This window comes from Hemicordylus capensis, chromosome 1 (assembly GCF_027244095.1).
Source record: "Hemicordylus capensis ecotype Gifberg chromosome 1, rHemCap1.1.pri, whole genome shotgun sequence".
Taxonomy (NCBI): domain Eukaryota; kingdom Metazoa; phylum Chordata; class Lepidosauria; order Squamata; family Cordylidae; genus Hemicordylus; species Hemicordylus capensis.
This window is the reverse complement of record NC_069657.1, coordinates 408,835,923-408,856,872: the sequence shown is the minus strand read 5'-3', so window position 1 is coordinate 408,856,872 and position 20,950 is coordinate 408,835,923. Positions and strand designations below refer to the sequence as shown.

At 41.1% G+C, this 20,950-nt stretch overlaps 1 protein-coding gene across 3 annotated transcripts in view; it reads right to left on the bottom strand.

Moving 5' to 3' along the window:
- The window catches only part of LIN9 (lin-9 DREAM MuvB core complex component), a 57,368-nt gene that overhangs the window by 24,409 nt on the left and 12,009 nt on the right, over nt 1-20,950 (bottom strand). The window contains exons 2-9 of one of the 3 annotated variants that reach the window (XM_053307250.1): nt 20,132-20,164; nt 19,628-19,729; nt 16,122-16,204; nt 14,162-14,266; nt 12,843-12,976; nt 10,206-10,331; nt 6,807-6,964; nt 5,695-5,828 (exon numbers count right to left, since the gene is read on the bottom strand). In XM_053307250.1, coding sequence (XP_053163225.1) covers nt 5,695-5,828; nt 6,807-6,964; nt 10,206-10,331; nt 12,843-12,976; nt 14,162-14,266; nt 16,122-16,204; nt 19,628-19,643 — 756 coding nt within the window. In that variant the 5' untranslated portion in view covers nt 19,644-19,729; nt 20,132-20,164. The remainder of the gene's footprint in view (nt 1-5,694; nt 5,829-6,806; nt 6,965-10,205; nt 10,332-12,842; nt 12,977-14,161; nt 14,267-16,121; nt 16,205-19,627; nt 19,730-20,131; nt 20,165-20,950) is intronic. The other 2 variants (XM_053307242.1, XM_053307232.1) reach the window with 2 other exon arrangements.

The window sequence follows — 20,950 nt, the reverse complement described above, 5'->3', positions numbered from 1 at the left end:
CGACAGTTTTCAACACCCACCAGACTGATGTTATGTTGCACCATGTTTGAGCATGACTCGCCAATCTGATGGTGTTGATGGCTAGTGGGGTCCGGCTGGGTGGTGTCACAGGCCGCTACATGGTCCTCCCTGATGTTTTGAAAGGGGGAGTAAAGCAGATTATCCGGTAATGGTAGTTGTTGCGATGGGCTCTCCTGAATGTCAAAGACTCTGCTTGTTGCTGTCCACCTGTTTGTTGCATTGGGTTGGAGTGTATTTAGGCTTTTGCTAAGAGGTCCTTTTCGTAAAGGGGTGGTATGTCTTCCAGTAATCCCTCCATTCCTGAGGTCTGAATGAAGAACGTGGGCGGTAGTAGGATCTTTGTTTGGAAGTGTAGGTTGCAGAAGTAGAAGAAGAGGAAGTAAAAAAAATTGCTGTAAATTTTGACTTCATCTTTTCCATCGTGGCATCTGTTTCCTACGAGAAGAGGCCCTTTCCGTCAAATGGAAAGCCTTCAATTTTATCCTTCATATCTTGCTGAAGGGAAGCAGATCATAGCTAGGCATGACGTCTCAAGGTTATGGCCACACTGATTGACCGAGATTCTAAGTGCTTAGTGCTTAGTGGTGCTAAGCTGTTGACAGGTGAGGTCACCTGCCTTTTGCAAAGTTTTCTTGAATCGAGCTTTAAATTCCTCTGGAGGGAGCATGTCAAGATCTTTTTCTAAGCTCTCTCAGAGACAATAACTATATTTCGCCATAGAAGCGGAATAATTGGCAATCTTGACTGAAAGACAAGAGGTGGAGTATATCTTCCTGCCCAAGACATCCAACTTTCTGCCCTCTTTGTCTGCAGGAGTGGTGTGTCGTTTTTCTGATTTTGAGGTGGTGGCGCAGTCAATAACCAAGGAGTTAGGTATGGGATGCTTAAACGGGTAGGTATTGTCTTGTTCCCATACCCTATAAAGGCCTTCCAATCTCTTTGAAGTCGGGGTAGAAGTATGAGGAATCTCCCACGTGCATTGAGCAGTGTTTGAGATGATTGGAAGAAGAGGCAAGGCACTAGGGATGGGCCCGGACCGGTCCGGAGGCCATTCTAAAGACCTCCGGACTGGTCTGGACCTGGCTGGTTCGGTTGGGGGGGTTCCTTTAAGGGCGGGGGAGGGTTTACTTACCCCTCCCACCGCTTTCCCCCCTCCAGCATGCATATTCTATGTAGTAATTGGGGCGGCAGGATACCTCCCTGCCGCCCCTTCTCCCACTTGAGTGCAAAAGGCTGCACGGAGCCTTTTGCGCACGCGCACGTCGCGCACGAGTTTCACATCTCCCCGACATGCGTGCGTGTGTGTGGCCACACACACACACACGCACGCACGTCAGGGAGACATGAAGCGTGCACACGATGTGCGCATGCGCAAAAGGTTCCGTGCAGCCTTTTGCACTCAAGTGGGAGAAGGGGCGGCAGGGAGGTATCCTGCCGCCCCAATTACTCCATAGAATACACGCACTGGAGGGAGGAAAGCGGCGGGAGGGGTAAGTAAACCCTCCCCCGCCCTTAAAGGAACCACCCCCCCCACAGTGCCGGACCACAGCTCTGCGGTTCCGTGCACACCCCTAAAGGCCACTAGCTAAGCCATGTGGGACCGAGCCATGAAGTTATAGACAGGGTCATCGATTGTTTTTAGGTGAGAAGTCATATCAAGACCCAAGGCAGCTTCCATCTCTTTCAAGTGTGAATGATACGCTTTTAACTCTTCGGTTGGTGATATGTGGGAAGGCGTTGCTACATCTGGAGAAGTGTCAGGTTCGACGGTTTCGGTATCAGATTCAAAATCCAAAGAACCATGCTGTCATTGGAAGCAACCGCCAAAGGGGAGTGTAAAGAAGGACCCCTGACTGGGGATGGTAAACGTGAGTGTGCCAGGTGGAGAAGGCCCATCTGTCTGAACTGCTGTAGAAGATACTCACTGCACTGTGGTCTGTGTCTGCTTTGTAGACATCAGTTGTAAAGTCTGTGTGGAAGCCGTCGAGGACTGCACCTTCTAGGCCGGTGGAACAGAAGGGGCATCCCCTGCAGATAAAGTATGAATTGGTAGGCTATTTGTGGCAACTTGGGGCACAGTGTCTCCCAAGGCGTTCAGCCTCCAAGCCCTGCTCTCATCAAAATCATAAGCAAGTACTGGTGAGGTTACCCCTGGCAAGGCTGTTTGCGTCAATGGAGAAACTTTATGGCTAAAACCACACGTATGCCACGGTGTTGTGGTAGCAAGTTGAGTCGCAGTTAGCAGTTGTGGGTTCGTAGGTACAGAAGGAGCATAATATTCTCAGCGAGGGAAACCCTTGAAAGTAGATGGAATGGTTGTATTGGAGTCTAAATTGAAAAGAATAGACTGCGACGTGCCAGGATCCAACAGTGCTCCCTCAGTATTGGAAAGATCATTCTCTTTGAGTTCAAAGGTTATTGGCACTCAAAATCGGGGGTCACTGTTGTAATATTAGCTGGAGTATTTAGAGTTGACGCAGGTTCTCTGTCCCTCGATTTTGACGGAGATCTTATCGGAGTCGGCGCAGGCATCAAAATGAGAGCCGACGGTATTGATTGTGTTGATGTCGACGGAACCGGTAGACCTGGAGCCGACAGTGTCGAAGGTCGATGTCCTGATGTCGAAGGAGGTGTTGACATCGAAGCGTGGTCTGGTGGCTGCTTTGATGTTGATGCATCCATCAGTATCAAAGTTGAAGTCGATGCGGATTTCGGTGTCGACGGCTGCTGGGTCGATGTCGGAGACTTCATCGATGCTGAATGCGATTTTGAAGGGACTTTTGACGTTGTAGGCTTCGATATTGAAACAAAAACCACATCTTCGGCCGATGTCAATAGTTCCTGCATCTTTTTCGTGGGCTTGCTTGTGACCGGCATTTTGTCCCCCTGCCTTTTCAAGGCCTTCGGATTGTTTATGGTGGGCAATGAGGTTTTAGACTGGTTGGAGCCCAGAGCCCTTGAGCCATGCGCCAGAGGGTACGGTGGTACATCTCCTTTTGATGAAGACAAAGGCGCCGCAAGAACATCATCATAAATAGAAGCCCTCAATCGAAGTTCACAATTTCTCCAAGTTTGTTTGGAGAAAGATTGGCAAATTTTACAAGTCGAAGTGTTATGTGCTTCTCCCAGACATAGCAGGCATAAATTATGGGCATCTTGCGAGGGTAATTTAGCTCTACACTTCTTGCAATGTTTAAAAGTCTTCTTTTGCTTAGGGGTATCCATATTAACCACAAAGTGGAATTAAAGTCCACAATCAACAGAATCAGTCCATTACTCACAAAACGTCATCTCAACACAGTCCAAGGTTGAAATGCCAAGTATCAGTCCAATCAGTCGGCAAAACAGAATCAGTAGGAGGAAAAATATTATCAAATATACAGTCCAAGGTTGTAATAGCTGGGAGAAAGATAGTAGAACTTTTGAACTAAATGCTAGATAGCAAAGGAACCAGGAGCCGAAGAAACTGAGTGAACCGATCTCTACGGTGGTCGCAAAACAACTGAGGTGCCTGCGCTTCCTCCCGCCTTAAATAGTCACGTGGGGCAGGGTGCAAGAGCAGAAAAGGAACTGTGAAACTTGACACCGAAAGGCTTCCACGCAGGCGCAGAACCGATTCTAATGGATTCAAAGGATCACACCCCAGATTAGGATGTACTACATATTGTTATGCTATCAGTATGTATGATTACTAATATTTCCAATTATTTCTCTCTCTCTGAAGATAGACTCTTATCCATTCTCTTATTTATTTAGCCTTGATCACTGCAATTCTCTTTCTTTTGGTCTTTCTTTGTCTCATCTAAAATGAAGATATGCTTCACTTCTTGATCATAATTATGATCATGGATTTGATACTCACACTATCAATACAACAGTTAAAAGTGCTTTTTCCCGGGGAATGCCCAGAAGCAGAGCATTAGGATCCCTGCCTGAATGTGAGGTCTTTCTAGCACATTTATTTGTATGACTGCTGCCTAACACATCTATTGGAAATGTGCAAAGGTAATAGCTGAGAGGCAATTAGTAAGAGTGATCAAAGGGGAGGAATCCCCAAAGCAGGAGTTCTCGAACTTGGATCCCCAGATGTTGTGGGACTACAGCTCCCCTCCTCCCTGACAGAATGGCTGTCCTCCATTGTGGCTGGGTATGATGGGAACTGTAGTCAACAACATTTGGAGACAAGATTGAGAAGACCTTAAATAGCTTCATAGCTCAGTGTAGAATCTGAGGAAAACAAGTTGAATCACTGTTACTTTCTTTGCTTCTGTTAGCTGTGGTAATGAAGAACTGAGGAGTTTGGAGTGGTGGCCCATGCCATTTCCTCCATTGTTGCAGGCAGAGGAGCATCCAGGTAATTTTGGAGCCTGGACCTAAAGGCCTTTGGAGGGCCACACCACCTAGGCCAGATTAAAGAGGAGTTGGGGCCCCCCAGGGGCTGTGGCCCCAAAGTCCAGCGGTAAGAGCGCCTCTGGTTGCAGGCTAGCTCATGCTGACAAATAAGGGAGGGGCCACAATTCCTATAGAATTTTAAGCTTCCCAGAGGTTTACAGCTGATGGAGGTGCAATATCCATAAGTGTAGCTGTTGTTATTCTTGGTAAAGAGACACCTTTAAAAGTGGGGACTCTTGCGATAATATCACTATTACAATTTGAAAAGCTTCATGATGAACAATATTTTATCATTTGAAAGATACAACTCAGCAGGACCTATTTCCAAACAAACATGCATAGGATTATGCTGCACATGACCTTTTCCAAAGTTAGAGACTAAACATGTATGCTCACTTGTTTGTCTTCACATATGATATAGAATCTGGTGCTGATTCTTGAATCTTGTGAATGGTTTTGTCCCTCATTTTTCTGGACAATGTTCTTTCTGAGAAAACTGATTTAGATGTTATGCTCCCGGCATGCAGTATGCAGGAAAGCCCTTACTTGTGATGGCACTACACTTGGAATGTGTGATGGTTAAAAGTTGCTTGCTGCATGCACAACTGCAACAAGACTGTGAAGGGATTTTAACTTACAACCATTTAGTCAGTCCAACATTATTCAGTGACTCTCAACATTTGTATATTTCTACTGCTAAGTAGCAATAGAATCAGCAAATATGTGGAGGGAGGCCTGGATAAGTACGTGGAAGCCAAAATTTGACTACCAGCCAAACTGGCAGCACATCTTATTAAAGCTATTCAAGGTATCAGTTTTCTCTAGAACACTGGTTTCCATATATATTACTTGCAAACTTCTCTGGGCTTTAAAAATGATACCATCTGTGTTTAATTTCTGAATCATCCTTGTGGCAGCAAGCATAACTTGTCCTCTTAGCTAAACAAGGTCCACCCTGGTTGCATATGAATGGGAGACTTGATGTGTGAGCACTGTAAGATATTTCCCTTAGGGGATGGAGCCACTCTGGGAAGAGCATCTAGGTTCCAAGTTCCCTCCTTGGCATCTCCAAGATAGAGCTGAGAGATTCCTGCCTGCAACCTTGGAGAAGCTGCTGCCAGTCTGTGTAGACAATACTGAGCGAGATGGACCTATGGTCTGACTCAGTATATGGCACCTTCCTATGTTCCTATCCTGTATTAAAAAATAATCAAATTAATTATTTTAAGAGAAAAATATTTGTATGGCCAGGCACTTTAATAAGCAGTAGCTAATACTTACCAGGACTTCATAATCTGGGATTGTATGCGTTCCAAGCCCTGTCCTCTCAAAGGTTACTCTGTAAGTAGCATTAAGAGTGTCAACAGCATCTATTTGTCCAGTGAAGAGTCCATCATGGGCACCACGTAACCTTGCTAAGATTGACAATAAATATCACAGGTTTTGTATTAAAATCTGCCTTTCCAAGTGTGGCCTAATGTAAACCTAAAATAATATCATATACAATAAGCTTGTCTATATTGTACACTGTGACTAAAGAAACTGTAGAACTTTCAACATCTCCCCTGCCCCACCCATAATTCTATGCCAAGAGAAGCTGAGTCCTCTGACTGGTAAAATTATGCAAATTAAGTACAACTGAATATTATATATTTGTTTATTTGCATATTAGCCTGCTTCGCCAAAATGGAGGTGGGTTGGGGAGAAAGGCTAGGATGCATCTTTCCCAGATCACTCTTTCTGGTTTCTGAGAGTTCATCAAGTATTATTTGCATCATTTAAAAGCCTATCCTGAAAGCAATGAAGGGCCAGATGTTTGCATTTTAAAAAATGTAATGCAAGATATTCAGGGTGCTAAATTTTGTACAAGTGGAGAATTAATGAATACAAACAGCCCTTATTATAATTATGCGGAATAAATAAATAGTTTTGGAGAACAACACTCAGCATGATGGACAACAAAGCTGCATTCCTGATTCTCTGAAATACTGGACAATGTTGAGACTGCTTTATCCTAGGAGGCTGGTGGCAACACTTTTGGATACCAGCAGGACAGAAAGCTCCAGCTCCAGCAATGGAATATTATCATCATATTGTTTTAACAGCTAGATTCCTTCTCTAAGTGCAACTCTCTTTCTGTTCAGGGAAGAAGCTTCTGTAAATGAAAGCGGTAATTCTGGATTCATCCGTACATAGGACTAGAACACTTCTGCAAGTGCTTGCCACATACCTTAGGAAAATGACCCAGGGAAGGTAATCTCATTTTATGGAAGGCCCAGTACCAACAATGGAACATGGCTGCACAGTTTTAGTTATATTCAAGTTAGGCTATATCTTCAGAATGCACCACCAAAACAAAACATTATTTACACTTTAGAGTTCGGAAAAGGTACCTGTAACTTTTGTTCCTATAACTAGAGGCAGCGGGATTTCTTCTGGAAGATCTTTAAACTGGGATATATCTGTCACCTTTCGCTGTTGCAGAAGTCTAATTTTTTGCCGTTTCTGTTTCAATGCAGACCTTTCCTCTTCAAAGAATGCAGAAGAACACCTGCAAAGCAGTAAGCATAACTGCAGTGTTAAGATAGACTGAAAAGGCCTCCTGCAAAAAATAAATAAATAAATAAATAAATAAATAATAGAGCTCAAATCTTCATTTTCTGAAAACAAGTGTTTAACTTTCCTCTGTACCATAGATAAAGGGCAGTTGCCTGCAGTAAGTCAATTCATAAGCAATATCTTTGACTTCTACCTTCCCCTGCCACAAAACCAAACCAACTGTCTGTAGATCTATCAAAAACAACATGTGTCAGAGGAAGAGCAGTAATTGGCAAATAATCTTACTCTAGGCTGCGGACATGGGAAGTAATGGCTGACATGCAGATGAACATTTTGTGTGCACAACAGAAGGGGAGATTTTCATCAATCCCCCCTTCTGCAGTCCTTCTGTGCCTCCTGGAAATATACATCCTTGCGTTCCCTACAACTCCCAGGGACATGTTTTTAGAAAGCACAAAGGGCTGCAGAGGGAAGGGAGAGATCAACAAAAACAATTCCTCCCCTCTTGTGCATAGTCTGTATGTCAAGCCAGTATCTACAGTTTACCCACTAAGACATCAAGGCTAGAATTCAGAACAAAGTTTCTATCAGAGCTTTAAAGTTCTACAATAGTCTTCTCAGAATAACTGCAAGAAACTTGTGTTCATAAGGAAGAACTGGATAAGTATATGGATGGCTTACAATTTGCAGCCCACGAGCTTAAGGAAGTTTTTCTAACCACAGACCACCTAGCTGCACACACTTTTTTATCTAGGGGATGAGGAAATGCCACACCAAGGACAAAGTCTGATTGCCATTTTTACATTTCTGTATTGCTCTTCTTCCAAGGAGCCCAGAGTGGTGTACATGGTTTGTCCTCACAACAATCCTGCAAGGTAGGTTAGGCCAAGAGGTAAGTGACCAGCTCAGAGTCACCCTATGAGTTTCATGGCTGAATGGGAATTTGAACTCTGGTCTCCCCAGTCCTAGTCCAACACTCTTGCCCTTTAGCATGTGAAACTCTTTCTGCATGCCAAATAGGATAAGCAGACCCTGTCCTTAGTTATGGCTTGTTCCTTCAAGTTAGAGGAAGATTTGCTTTATTTATGTAGTGCTGCCCTTAAAGCCATTTATAAACTTCAGCTAGCGCAGAATGCAGCAGAACACATTCTGTCCTGAAGGCAGTCTTGAAGGCAGAATTGAACACATCTGTCCAGACTTCATCAGCACTGCCTATGTTATTTATTTGCATGCGTATATTGCTCTTCAGTTATGGCTTCTGTGCTCAATTCAAAGTTGTAATGCTTACTTATCAAGCCCTAAATGTTCTGGGTTTTGCATATTTCCGGTACCACTCTCTCAAAGCTTTCACATCCTTTAAAGGTCAGCCAGAGAAGCTCTGTTGTTGGAGGACTGTGAAGAACTGTGGGATTAATGTATGTTTTCTTGGGAGCTACCCTCAGTAAAGAGATTGCTCTGATCCCAATTTAGGAGCACACCGCTCCTTCAAGCTAGGCTGCCACCAGTTGAAGACTGATCTAGAGCCAGTGACGAGGTTCAAACAAAGCTTCAACAATCCTCCTAGAACTATTCAGCTTGGGGTGTACTGGCACTGTGCAATTAGTCCACAGAGCCCAGCTCTAGACAAACAGTAAATCATTCTAAATACAAGCATTCTGTAGTGCATAGCCTTATGAGGCACATGAGGAAGAACTTTACAAGTAACTCTCCAGAATCTTTTAAAATCAGACTGGAAGTACTTTTAAATATATGAAAGTTATTAAGAAAAAAAACTTTTAAAGACAGTTTTTAAGACAGCTCTTGAATCCATTGGGTAGAGGCAGCGTATCTCTGATGTAACATTTGTCTAGGTCCAATCTGGATTTAAGGTTTTATCTCCAGACTTGATGTTCCTCCTTCTTAATGGGCTTTAACTTACATGTCTAAAGATGGGTCCAGTTGGATCGCTTTCCTGTTATGTAATAGAGATCTAGACTGTACCTTGATTATTGAGTATAAGAGGCAAAGATTGCACTAATTTAATTTTTAAAAAGGTGAGAAATTTCCCCTTTCAGAGCACTCAGGGTGAAGTATCAGACTCTCTTGAGCTAAGATGGATATTTGTGACAAGGATAAAATATTGGACATGGGATATAGCAGGTCTTTTTTTGTCTGACACTACTGTTTACAGAGGCCTCCATAAGTTCAAGCACACAAAGCTTCAAGCAACAGTGAAAGGCATTTTCATTTCAGTCTGCTTTTACTAACCTTGAGTTAGTTAGTAATCTGAACTTGTTTGCTATCATATGCTTGAGTAATTTTAAATTTCCTCTTTTGGATGGCTATCCAAATAAAGATCTATTATATGATAATTTAACATGGTGGTTTTTTTTTTAAAAGGTGGTAGCTACCTAGAATGTTTATTAGACTTTGCAAACAACATGTTTAATAATCCTAACCTCTGTAGGCACCTTTCTGTTGTGGTCCTGCTCCCTTCTGATAACATCCTATGAAATGAAGAACATAGACTGGTTTGTGATGTGACTGATGAGTGGAAAGCCTAGCCTTCTGGGCAGAGGGCTAACAATGGCCCTTTCAGTTATATGATTCTCAAGTCTCAGCCTATCCAGGCTGAAGATTTATAACCCATAATATGAATTTTATTTGGCATACTTTATTTTTATTTTATGTGACAAATTCACTCATACGTGTTGCTTTGATTGAATTATTTGGGTAAAAAGAAATTTCAGAAGATAGCAGTCAAAACAAACCCCTGCCTGTGGAAGGTTTCTAGAAATTCCCTCTAACTGAAGCTACTCGTGCCTCATCTCATGCCATTGCAGAGAGTCCCCCAACCCACAAATATACAAACTTTCTTTCTTCATACAAACAAACTTCATACAAACAGAAAAACAAACAAACCTTTTCAGGGGCCTCAGGAGGCTACAGCAAGTAGGAGGAGGTAGGGAAAATTGTATGCATTAGTGATGTTGTTCCAGTGCAACTCTGGGTGCTATCCAGGATCAGTATATCATTATTTGGTGTTGAAATAGATAGAATGCAAAGCAAAGGTCACCGTTTTTATTTTTCAGTTCTGATTTTTGTGGCATTTCTTGCATTCTTAAAAATAACCACCAGCTTTTAAGAAAGAATCATTCAGGTAACTTTCAATCAAAAAACACTACCACTAACCCCACACAAAAGTTCACAATTAAAAAAATGCTTAGTTCTTCCACACACACATTTTTTTTTACCTTCTTGGTTTCCCCATCAATCGTCTGATTTTTCCCCATTCCACTCTTGTTAATTTTCTGGTTTTCAGATTGGGAAAAGATTCTTTCAGGCACACACAGAAATCATTATCACCTTCAAACAATGGCCTGTTAGAGACATGTGATATGTTATCACTACAAGAACTTTCAGAAAAACGTATTATGGTAATTAGGACAATTTTGACTTCACATATGCAAGATTTTTAAACACTGCATTTTCTGATAGAACCTTAAAGAGAATTTTGCTTCCTAAACTTTTCAGTTATGGCCAATGACCAACTTAAGTTCTAAATGGATTCATGGGTCTGAGAGTACCTTTTCTTTATAAGTAAACACAGAAGTAATATTTTAATTATTGTCAGTCATAAATGTTGATGTAGTAGATTTATTAAAAATGCATTGCATTTTGAAAGAAAACCTGCATTCCTATTTATCATGGATATTGCAAGTTGGAATTTAACTTTTACATGCATAAAGACATGTAAGTCTCTGACATGCTTAAAGAGACTTTTTAGAACTGTTAGATTCCTTATTACAGATCATTCTCAGAAATACAATGATTGTACCAATTAGAAATGGAACTAAAAACCATTGAACAGATTAGAAATAATTCCAAGATATGATAGAATATGGTAGGATAAAATACAAATAAAAGAACCAAATGAAGAATATTTCTTAGAACTTTGGTTGAAGAGCAGTATATAAATATTAATAGTACTGGTAGATTTCTGTAAGTGTAATTTAGAAATTGGAACACAAATTGTAATTATTTTCTTATGCCTCTTGAACATTTGTAACAATGCAAAACATTGTCACAATGTTTATGACTAAGGAGTTGCCAGTCAACTAATTAGTTGTAAAATATTAAAATACTGACAAAGATATTTTTGCCTCTTATTAAAAAAAATATTAACATCACTGTATAGAAAATATCAATTTATTTATTTATTTATTTATCATATTTGTACACCACCCCAAACTTTCATCTCTGGGCGGTTAACAATAGCATAATACAAGTTAAAATATATACAGAACCTTAAAACAATTTAACAATTTAAAAATAACCTACAAATTAAAACCTTAAAATTTTAAAAAACTGAAAAAGCTTCAGTGAAGAGGTGGATTTTCAAATGCTTTTTAAAAATTGTCAGAGATGGGGAGGATTGTATCTCAGTAGGGAGCACATTCCAGTCTCGGGGCAGCAACCTCGAGCTGGCGGCAACTGGAGATGGATCTCTCCAGACAACCTTAATTGGCAGTGGGGCTCATAAGGAAGAAGACGTTAGATACCCAGGGCCTAAGCCATTTAGGGCTTTATAAGTTATAACCAGCACTTTGCACTTTGCCTGGAAACCTACTGACAGCCAGTGTAATTCTATCAACAAAGGAGTGATGTGGTCTCTCCGAGATGACCCAGAGACCAACCTGGCCGCCTCATTCTGTACCAGCTGAAGCTTCCGGACTATGTACAAATGCAGCTCCACATAGAGCGCATTACAAAAGTCAAGTCTAGATGTTACCAACATAAAGTATGTACCACTGTTCTGAGGTCGTTCATCTCAAGAAATGGACGCAGCTGGCATATCAGCTGAAGCTGATAAAAAGCCCCTCTGGCCACCGCCTCAACCTGAGATACCAGGGAGAGGTGTGGATCCAGAAGTACTCCCAGACTGCGAACCTGTTCCTGTTGAGGAAGTGTGACTCCATCCAGAACAGGGAGATCAAAATCATCTCTGGAGTTCTGACCCCGCACAATAAGTACCTCCGTCTTATCCAGATTCATTCTCAGTTTATTCTCCCTCATCCAGCCCATTACTGCTTCCAGGCAAGCATTTAGGGAAGTTATGCCATCTCCTGAAGAAACTGACATGGAGAAGTAGATTTGGGTGTCATCAGTATACTGATAACACCCAGCTCCAAATCCCCTGATGATCTCTCCCAGCGGTTCCAAGTAGATGTTAAAGAGCATTGGAGAAAGTATGGAGCCTTGGGGAACGCCATACTTTAGCTCAGATTTTGAAGAGCAACAGTCTCCAATCGACACCATCTGGAATCTGTCCGAGAGGTAGGAGCGGAACCACTGTAAAACAGTGCCTCCCACCTCCAACACTTTCAGACATTCCAGAAGGATACTATGGTCTATAGTATCGAAAGCCGCCAAGAGATCCAAAAGGACCAACAGAGTCACACTCCCTCTGTCAGTTCCCAATTGCAGATCATCCATCAGGCCGACCAAGGCAGTCTTCACCTCATAGCCCGCCCAAAAGCCAGTTTGAAATGGGTCTAGATAATCAGTTTCCTCCAAGACCACCTGGAGCTGAGAGGCCACCACCCTCTCAATTACCTTCCCCAGCCATGGGAGGTTGGAAACAGTCCTATAGTTGCTCAACTCTACTCAAATGAGGGATCTAATGCAGGCTTCTTAAGAAGAGGTCTAATAACTGCCTCCTTAAGACAAGGAGGCATCCTGCCCTCCCTCACAGAAGCATTTACGATTTCTACCAGGCCTCCTACAACAACCTCCCTTGCTGTGTTGAAATTTACTTGCTTTGTTGAAATACACATAGTGAAATTCCAGTGTTGGTTAAAAGTAATTAATAAATGAAAAGTCACACATACTTATCTATATTTGAATAGAACCACTCATATATACACCATTTGTGAGCTTTAGGAAGTTTGAGCAAATTACGTAGACGCAAACCAATCTTTTGTGATGCTTTTTTGTCTGGTGTTGGCATTGTTGCAGTAAATTTCTAGACAATAAAAAGAGTTGATAGTGAAATATTGTCACTTCAAATACAGTAAATCTGAATGCATATAAAACGTGTTTCTTTTAAATACCCTGCATGGGAGATTTTAAAAAATGTAGAACTTAAAATTGAATTTTTAAATTTCAAAGTATAGTAAGCTTTTTAAAAATACCTTGTTTTAAGATGAAATCTGAATTCAGTGTAACACATCAAACTCTAAATTCTTAAAACAGAATTTTTCACCCTCTGTAGCACACATTCACACCAACCCAGCAAACAATTTATGGGAAAGCAGGTTTCTGTGCACATCATTTCTTGATTAACTCATGATTAAGAACAAGTTTAAAATGGATTCAACCAGACCAGCCTTTTGTTGAGTTTCTCAGTTCAGAAGATTTCAGAGATTTACACTGCATCAATAGTATAACTTGTGCTTCATGCCGGCTTTGGATTTCCACTACCTGTGAAGCAAATGTTTTTCCAGTTTGCATTTTTTCAATAGTATGCAACTGCATTTGCTTTCAGCAAGCTTTGGATATTTACTAGCAGTGAAGCTTTCTGGAACATGGGATCTCATTAAGACAGTTTGAGCAACATTACTAGAGCTGGAGCAAAGCACAGTAAAAGGATAAAAGAGATAAAGAGAATGTATTTCACTTAACAGGGATTTTTATTCTTTTGTATTTAATATGAAATGCAATACTTGTGAATTTGCACCTTTTTATATGTATTTTATATCACTTTAAAATATAGTCTTTAATACAATCCAGATATCTTATATTATCTCACATTTCACTTGCTTGTCAATAACCTATACTCAAACTTCAGAATAGGTCCAGTTAACCAAAACTGCAAAGTGAGAAAATTTAACCCATCCAATTAATGAATAAAAAGGTAAAGTGTGCCATTGAGTTGGTGCCGACTCCTGGCGACCACAGAGCCCTGTGGTTATCTTTGGTAAAATACAGACGGGGTTTACCATTGCCTCCTCACACACAGTATGAGATGACACCTTTCAGCATTTTTCCTATATCGCTGCTGCCCAATATAGGTGTTTCTGGAAACATACCAGCGAGGATTCGAACCAGCAACCTTTGACTTGCTAGTCAAGTCATTTCCCCGCTGCGCCAATAGGTGGCTAATTAATGAATACAACCATACAACCAACTTTATACATTATGAATATACCTGTGGGACCATTGCAACCCTCTGATTTCTTTTGGGTGATCTTGTATTTATTTGTCTATCTTCTTCTTCGCAAAAGGAACGACTTCGTTTTGAACTTCTGAAGGGCTGTTGGAAACAAAATAAAATCTCACTCAATTGGCTGAAAAGTCTCAAAACATGCTCCCTTGCAATACAAAAAACTCATGATAAACAAGCAGAAATCATTAGCTTTCTTATCCTGTTATGTGTATCCCAGTTACAACTTAGGGGCCATTAATTCCCTCCCACTTACCTTTAAAACTCATTTCACTCTAAGCTGAAAGCAACAAGTCCAAGCAATTTAAAAAGTGTCCAAATAGCTAGCTCCCATATGAAAGCAAGGAGAATGCAGAAAGCCAGGATTCAATCCTAGCTCTGCACTATATCTGAACTGGGCCTGTGTATGTTAAGTACTTGGAACATTCTAAACTATAAATGCTAAGTGTTAACAACTAGGGATGTGCACGAACCTGTTTGGAGGCCCTTTTATGGGCCTCTGAACAGGTTTGAACGACCGGCGGTTCAACCAGTTCGAAGGTGGGGGGATACCTTTAAGGGCGGGGGAGGGTGCTCTTACCCCTCCTGCCGCATTTCCTCCGCCAGTGCTACACTTCAAAAGGGTCCGGTGGGGCGGCAGTGTACCTCCCTGCCGCCCTGCTATCTCGTCGGACCGGAAGGCCGCAAGGCCACTTGCGCTTCGAATGTTCATGCATCAGCCATCTTGAATTGGGGTGGATGATGTCACCACAAACTACGCCGTTGAGGTGTCCCTATGTGTCACTAGAACTGTACTAAATTTGGTCCAAATCAGTTCCAACTTGCTCCTCAAACGTTCACGCGTCCGACATCTTGAACTGGGGTGGATGACATCATTACAAACTACACTGTTGAGGTGTTTAAAAGAGGACAGCTGGTCTTGTGGTAGCAACCATGAATTGTCCCCTTTGCTAAGTAGGGTCTATCGTGGTTTGCATTTGAATAGGAGACTACATGTGAGCACTGTAAGATATGCTTGCATGCAAAAGGTTTCAAGTTCCCTCCCTAGCAACTTCAGATATGACTGAGAAAGATTCCTGCCTGTAACCTTGGAGACTCTGTTACCAAATTGTGTAGACCATACTGAGCTAGATGAACCAATAGTCTAACTCAATATAAGGCAGCTTCCTATGTGTTCCTACAGCTGTTGCAAATTTGGTTCAAATCGGTAAGGGCGTCCACAAGTTAGCCCACTTGTGCCTCAAATGTTTACGCATCCACCATCTTGAATTGGGGTAGATGACATCATCACAAACTATGCCACTGAGGTGTCCCTACCACTGTACCCAATTTGGTTCAAATTGGTCCAGGCATTGTGAAGTTGACAGAGGGATGCATACACGCGCACACACACAGAGGCAGTTGGGTGATCTTAAAAGCTTACTTTCCTTAAAGGGATGTACAAGAACTGGCCTGCAGGTGGCCCTGCAGAAATTGTGCAAGGTCCTTAACTGGCATGTATACAGAGGATAAGATCACTCTAGTAAGTAGTGTGGAAGCTTGCTGCAGGGTGCCATGTGTACAGGGAGTAAGCTTGCACTTGGAACCTACGCTAATGCTTTGAAATATTAAGCTTGCATTTGGAACCTACGCGCAAGCTTTGAACATCCCACAGCTTTATTGCTATCTGGAAAGGCAACAAGAGAACAATATAGGCTATTCTTATGCATTTACTGAGAAGTCCCACTGAGTTCAATGGACCATACTCCTAAGAAAGCATGCACTGGATTTCTGACTTAATTTCCATAAAACATGTTAGACTTTACAGTTAAAAGGAGAATTTTGAAAATATGGATGCACTATATACCCATGAAGCCAGAAGAAAAACTGTTATTGAAATTTGAAAAAAAGATCAAAGGAAAACAAAATTAGATAACTATCAATTTAGGTCAATATTGCTTCTTACCATTTCTACAGCAGCTCCTGAATTCTTGCCTTTCCTCTGTAAAGAACTGAATTTTTCATTCCAAGTATTGGATAAGCTTCCTTCTGTCATAAATAAACCATACATTATAAATGTGGTTCCTTTCACGTTTATAAACTTAGAACAGAATCAGCACAATGGATCTCTTACAAATGGAAAATAAAATTGCATAATGCTTTAAAGGATAAAATAGTGGGCAGCATCCAGAATGCAAGCCACTTTCCCCACCCCTCCACTTCACTGTAGCCCTGAGCCCCCAACCAAGACATTTCTGAGGAAGAAGAACCCTCAGCAATGACATAGGATGTGATGTGGTTGCTTGCACAGGAATCTCTGGAAACTGGGCAGAGACGCCTTCCACTCATTTGTGGAAGGTGTTTTTGTCTGGTTTCTGGGGATTCTTCCTTCTCCTTTCAGTCACCCCACCACATGCTATGCTTTTGCTGAGGCCCAACCTACAGGAACAGCTTTTGGGGAGACCTAAGGGCTACAGCATTGCAGCCATGAGTGGTGGTTGAGTTGTGAAATGGGGTTTCCTTCCTGCTCCTCTATGATGCAGCCACCAGTGACCCTGCCAAAAGCTGAGGGTCAGGGACTCCCAAGAATAGTATGTGATATGGTATGGGAGATGGCTGTTGAAGGAGGGAGTCAACAAAAATTATGCTTTCTGATAGCAAAAGGCATTTCTAGACTCAACAGTGCTTAAAGACTTGTGTTCTTGTTCCATGAAGTGCTTTCAGTATGTTGATAATTATAGGTTGTTTTGTTTCATTTTCAAAATAGATTTATATCTCTATTAGTCCACTTTTGCCAGAGCACAATACACCACATCCAACAGGACAGTAGCAGAATGGAACATAAGGAGATAATACAAAGCTTATGAACAGTATATTCTTCAGTTTTATGACATTTAATTTAATTTATTTATTTAACATATTTTTATACCGCCCAAAACATACGTGTCTTGGCGGTTTACAAGATTAAACAATAAAACATTAGTTAAAAACAAAAACAAGAAATTTAAAACACAACAATTTGAAATTTTTTAAAAAACAATATCCTAAAACAACATTAAAAACAATCAAAACAGAATCAGTTAAAAGCCTGGGTGAACAGATGAGTCTTTAAAGACTTTTAAAAATTGTCAGAGACGGGGAGGCTCTTATTTCACTAGGGAGAGCATTCAAAAGCCTCGGGGCAGCAATGGAGAAGGCCCATCCCTGAGTAGCCACCAGACGAGCTGGTGGCAAATGCAGACGGACCTCTCCTGATGATCTCAGTGGGCGGTGGGATTCATAGCAAAGAAGATGTTCTCTTAAATACCCAGGGCCCAAGCTGTTTAGGGCTTTATAGGTTATAACTAACACCTTGTATTTTGCCGAGAAACATTTTATAAGCAGTCCCTGAGCTTCTCTCTCTCTCTCTCTCTCTCTCTCTCTCCTTATTTTCAGATGTGATATCCAAACGGAGAAGGAACAAACGAACAGTGGACAGCATCCAGACATTTGGCACAGTGATAAACTGCTTGTAGAAACTCCTTTCATGAACAGAAGGATCACTTCCATTGGTGCAAACCCCCCTTCCATTCATGGGAGCAGCTTCCACCAACAATGCACCAAAGGTCGGGATACTGGCCTGTGTTTCTTAATTAGCAAGTTGATTTATACCATCCTTGCAATGCTGTCTATTTTTCAGAACAGAGATATTTTCATTTGTGCCTAGAATCCCATATTTGATGCCTGGTTCTAACAGGTCATCCCCTGGATTATCTTTGAGAAAGTAATAAGTAACTATCTTTTTACACAGTTACCCCCGCAAATGAAAAAATTGGCTGTAACAGAGGCACACATTTGGCACTCAAATTCACATAAGAACATTTACTTCCTTGTGTTCCACTATTATCTCCCAGAGGAGCCAGGAATACTCTCTTAGCCACTACATTCTGTACACCAAATTAGGATATCTAGTGCACCTAAATAAACAGTAGAACTTGCTTCCTCGGAGACTCAGTCAAGCATTGTTATGAAGCATTGAAAACTGTGTGTGTAAATTAATGTATGTTTAATTAAAACATTAATGTATGTTTAATTAAAAATAAATAAATAAATAGATGGAAGGGAAAGATTCTGGTCTAGACATAAAGAGTGATTACTTTATTACAACAGCATTTGGTAGGGTCTCTTTGACTAGTACTTTCAGCTTCCATCCAATGCAATAAGGGTTGTCGATACCCTAATATCCATAGTAGTATGAACTGCAATTTAGAACAATATTACAAGGAGGTGGTGGGATGAAACACCACAGGGCACTTAACCTCATTGAAGTTGAGCCTGACCAGAAGACGAGTTGCATGTTTTATTATTATTCTCTATCTCAAATGGGATATGATCCACCCCAATTCCTTCAAAGGCTTAAGGACACAATGTGTATTATATATAACTTAGGAGATACAAGAGTATCATTTGACATATTTAACAGTATTCAATTAAAGCAAAAAACCTTTGCGTTAGTTATGGGTACGGCATTTGGATAGTTATGGGTACGACAGCTCAAAAAAATGAGGAAATTTAATGGCTCACAATGTTCATGACATGGGGGCATCATCATCATCAATACTTTATTACAGTCACAGATCAGTACAAGAATAGTGCCATGGGAGGCATGAGACCTGATGTGCAGTCTATTGTACTGGCCTACAAAATCATAACCATGGAAACATAATTTAGCTAGATCCTCCATGCTCCAATGCACCACTACCTGTGTAGGCTGGTGGCAACAGCAAAAGCTGAGGAATAGTGTTATAGCAATGTTTAAGAAGCGTTTGGTAACATGTGCCTCTGAGCATATGGTGAGTGTTATTACCTCAGCAGGTAACAAATGCAATCAGCACAATCAGACGGAAGTGAAAGGTTCTGACTAAAAAATAAAAGGTTCCCCTTTCACTCTTGGTGGGCTAGCAGCTGCAACAATACTGTTTTAGCCAAAGGCTGCTGTCCATGATATTTCCCCACCTCACCGTGCCCCATTAAACCTTATGACTATAAGGTTATAAGTGACTTTATGTTGAGACATAAAATGGAGGGCCAACAGGGATCACCTTGCCAAGGGCCCCCTCAAACCTGGAGTTGGAGATTTTGTTCAAACAAAAATTACAAATAGACATGGACTTAATGGAGCTGCAGGTTTTAGTTTTTGCCCTTGGGAGAAAAAAGGAAGAAAATAAAAGTCTGGAAAAAAATAAACCATTGACACTGTACTAAACAAAAGAACAGTTTAATTATTTAGGCTACAAAGATCTCAGTGCTACTATGCACAGCCAGATGAAACATACTTTTAAAAAAAGAAAATCTCAGAAAATAAATATCCCTATAACACAAACAAGGAATAGCAATACATGTGGATATTCCATTAAACATTATAGTAACATATACTATTGAACTTTTCAACAGGATCGTGCACACTAAGATTGCAATCCTCTGCACATTTACCTGGGGGTAAGTCCATAATTTCTCCTCAGTGGGACTTGCCTCTGGTAAACATGCTTATGTTAGCCCACTTGCGCCTCCCTGTTTGTGTCTCTACATGGATGCCTTTAAAACAGGATTAGAGAAATTCATAGGAGAGAAGGAGAGATCTACCAGTCATGATAGATAAATGGATCCTCCAAGGTCAGGGAAAAACAAGTTAGCTCACTTACACCTCAAATGTTCACACATCCATGATACGGCTACAAATGCCATAGTAACTCTAGAAAAAAATGAACTAAATTGAATCCATATTTATGTATATCCCACTCCCATCCCTGTAAAAAAAAAAAAAACTCTTTGAAAATGCAGCCATACTAAGCTTATGGGCCAAACAAGACATGATGATGGAAAATCTATTTGTTTAAATCCTGGGCCTGCCATAATATATAAAGCAGGAGGTAAGGGATTTGAATGATTTTAGAGCAAAAGAGGTGTGCAACTTAGGAAACTAATAGTTTGTCTTACCTTTCAAGCTCACCAAGGCTTTTGCTGATGAACCTGAAATAAATAACAAAGACTTAATATAGTGACAGTACTAACAGAGCAAAGAGGCACCTTTAAAAAGTGATGATTAGGGGTGTGCACAGACCCGTTTGCAGTTGAAATGTTCCACCACGAACCTCTCCAAACCAGTTCGAGTGGGTTTGTTGGTTGAAATGGCCCAGGCAGTCGGTCCGACAAACTGGTTCGCAGAGTGGAGGTTCAGTCAAATTCGGATCAAACTGCCGCACACGGTCACGCCCCCCACCCCAGTGATGATTGTCTTTATTTAGCAGGGGGAGAGCAACTGGCCCTATCCCCAGCACAGCATCCCTCTAGTAACTGTTGCTGGTGTCTATTTTATGTTTCTCTTTTAGATTGTGAGCCCTTTGGTGACAGGGATCCATTTTATTTATTTATTTACTTATATCTACGTAAACTGATTTGGGAATTTTGGTTGCAAAGCAGTATATAAATTTTCTTCGTATTTATATTTCTCAAAGAGGATTAATAGTTCTTGTAGTATTTACATCTCTGTTCAGGTTACTAGCTTAGTGGATTGTAGGAACACTGTGGACATAATTTATCTTGATTTCAGCAAAGTGCTTGACAAAGTTACCCATTTTGGCCTGGTTAGCAAACTAGTAAAATATGGGTTAGATGATGATGCCATCAGGTGGATTCACAACCGGTTGGAAAATGGCACACAAGGAGTGCTCCTCATCAAACTGGAGGAGGCTTGAGGTGGCAGTGTAATGTAGCTGCAAGAAAATGTTAATATGAATTTGGGCTGTATTATTTTAT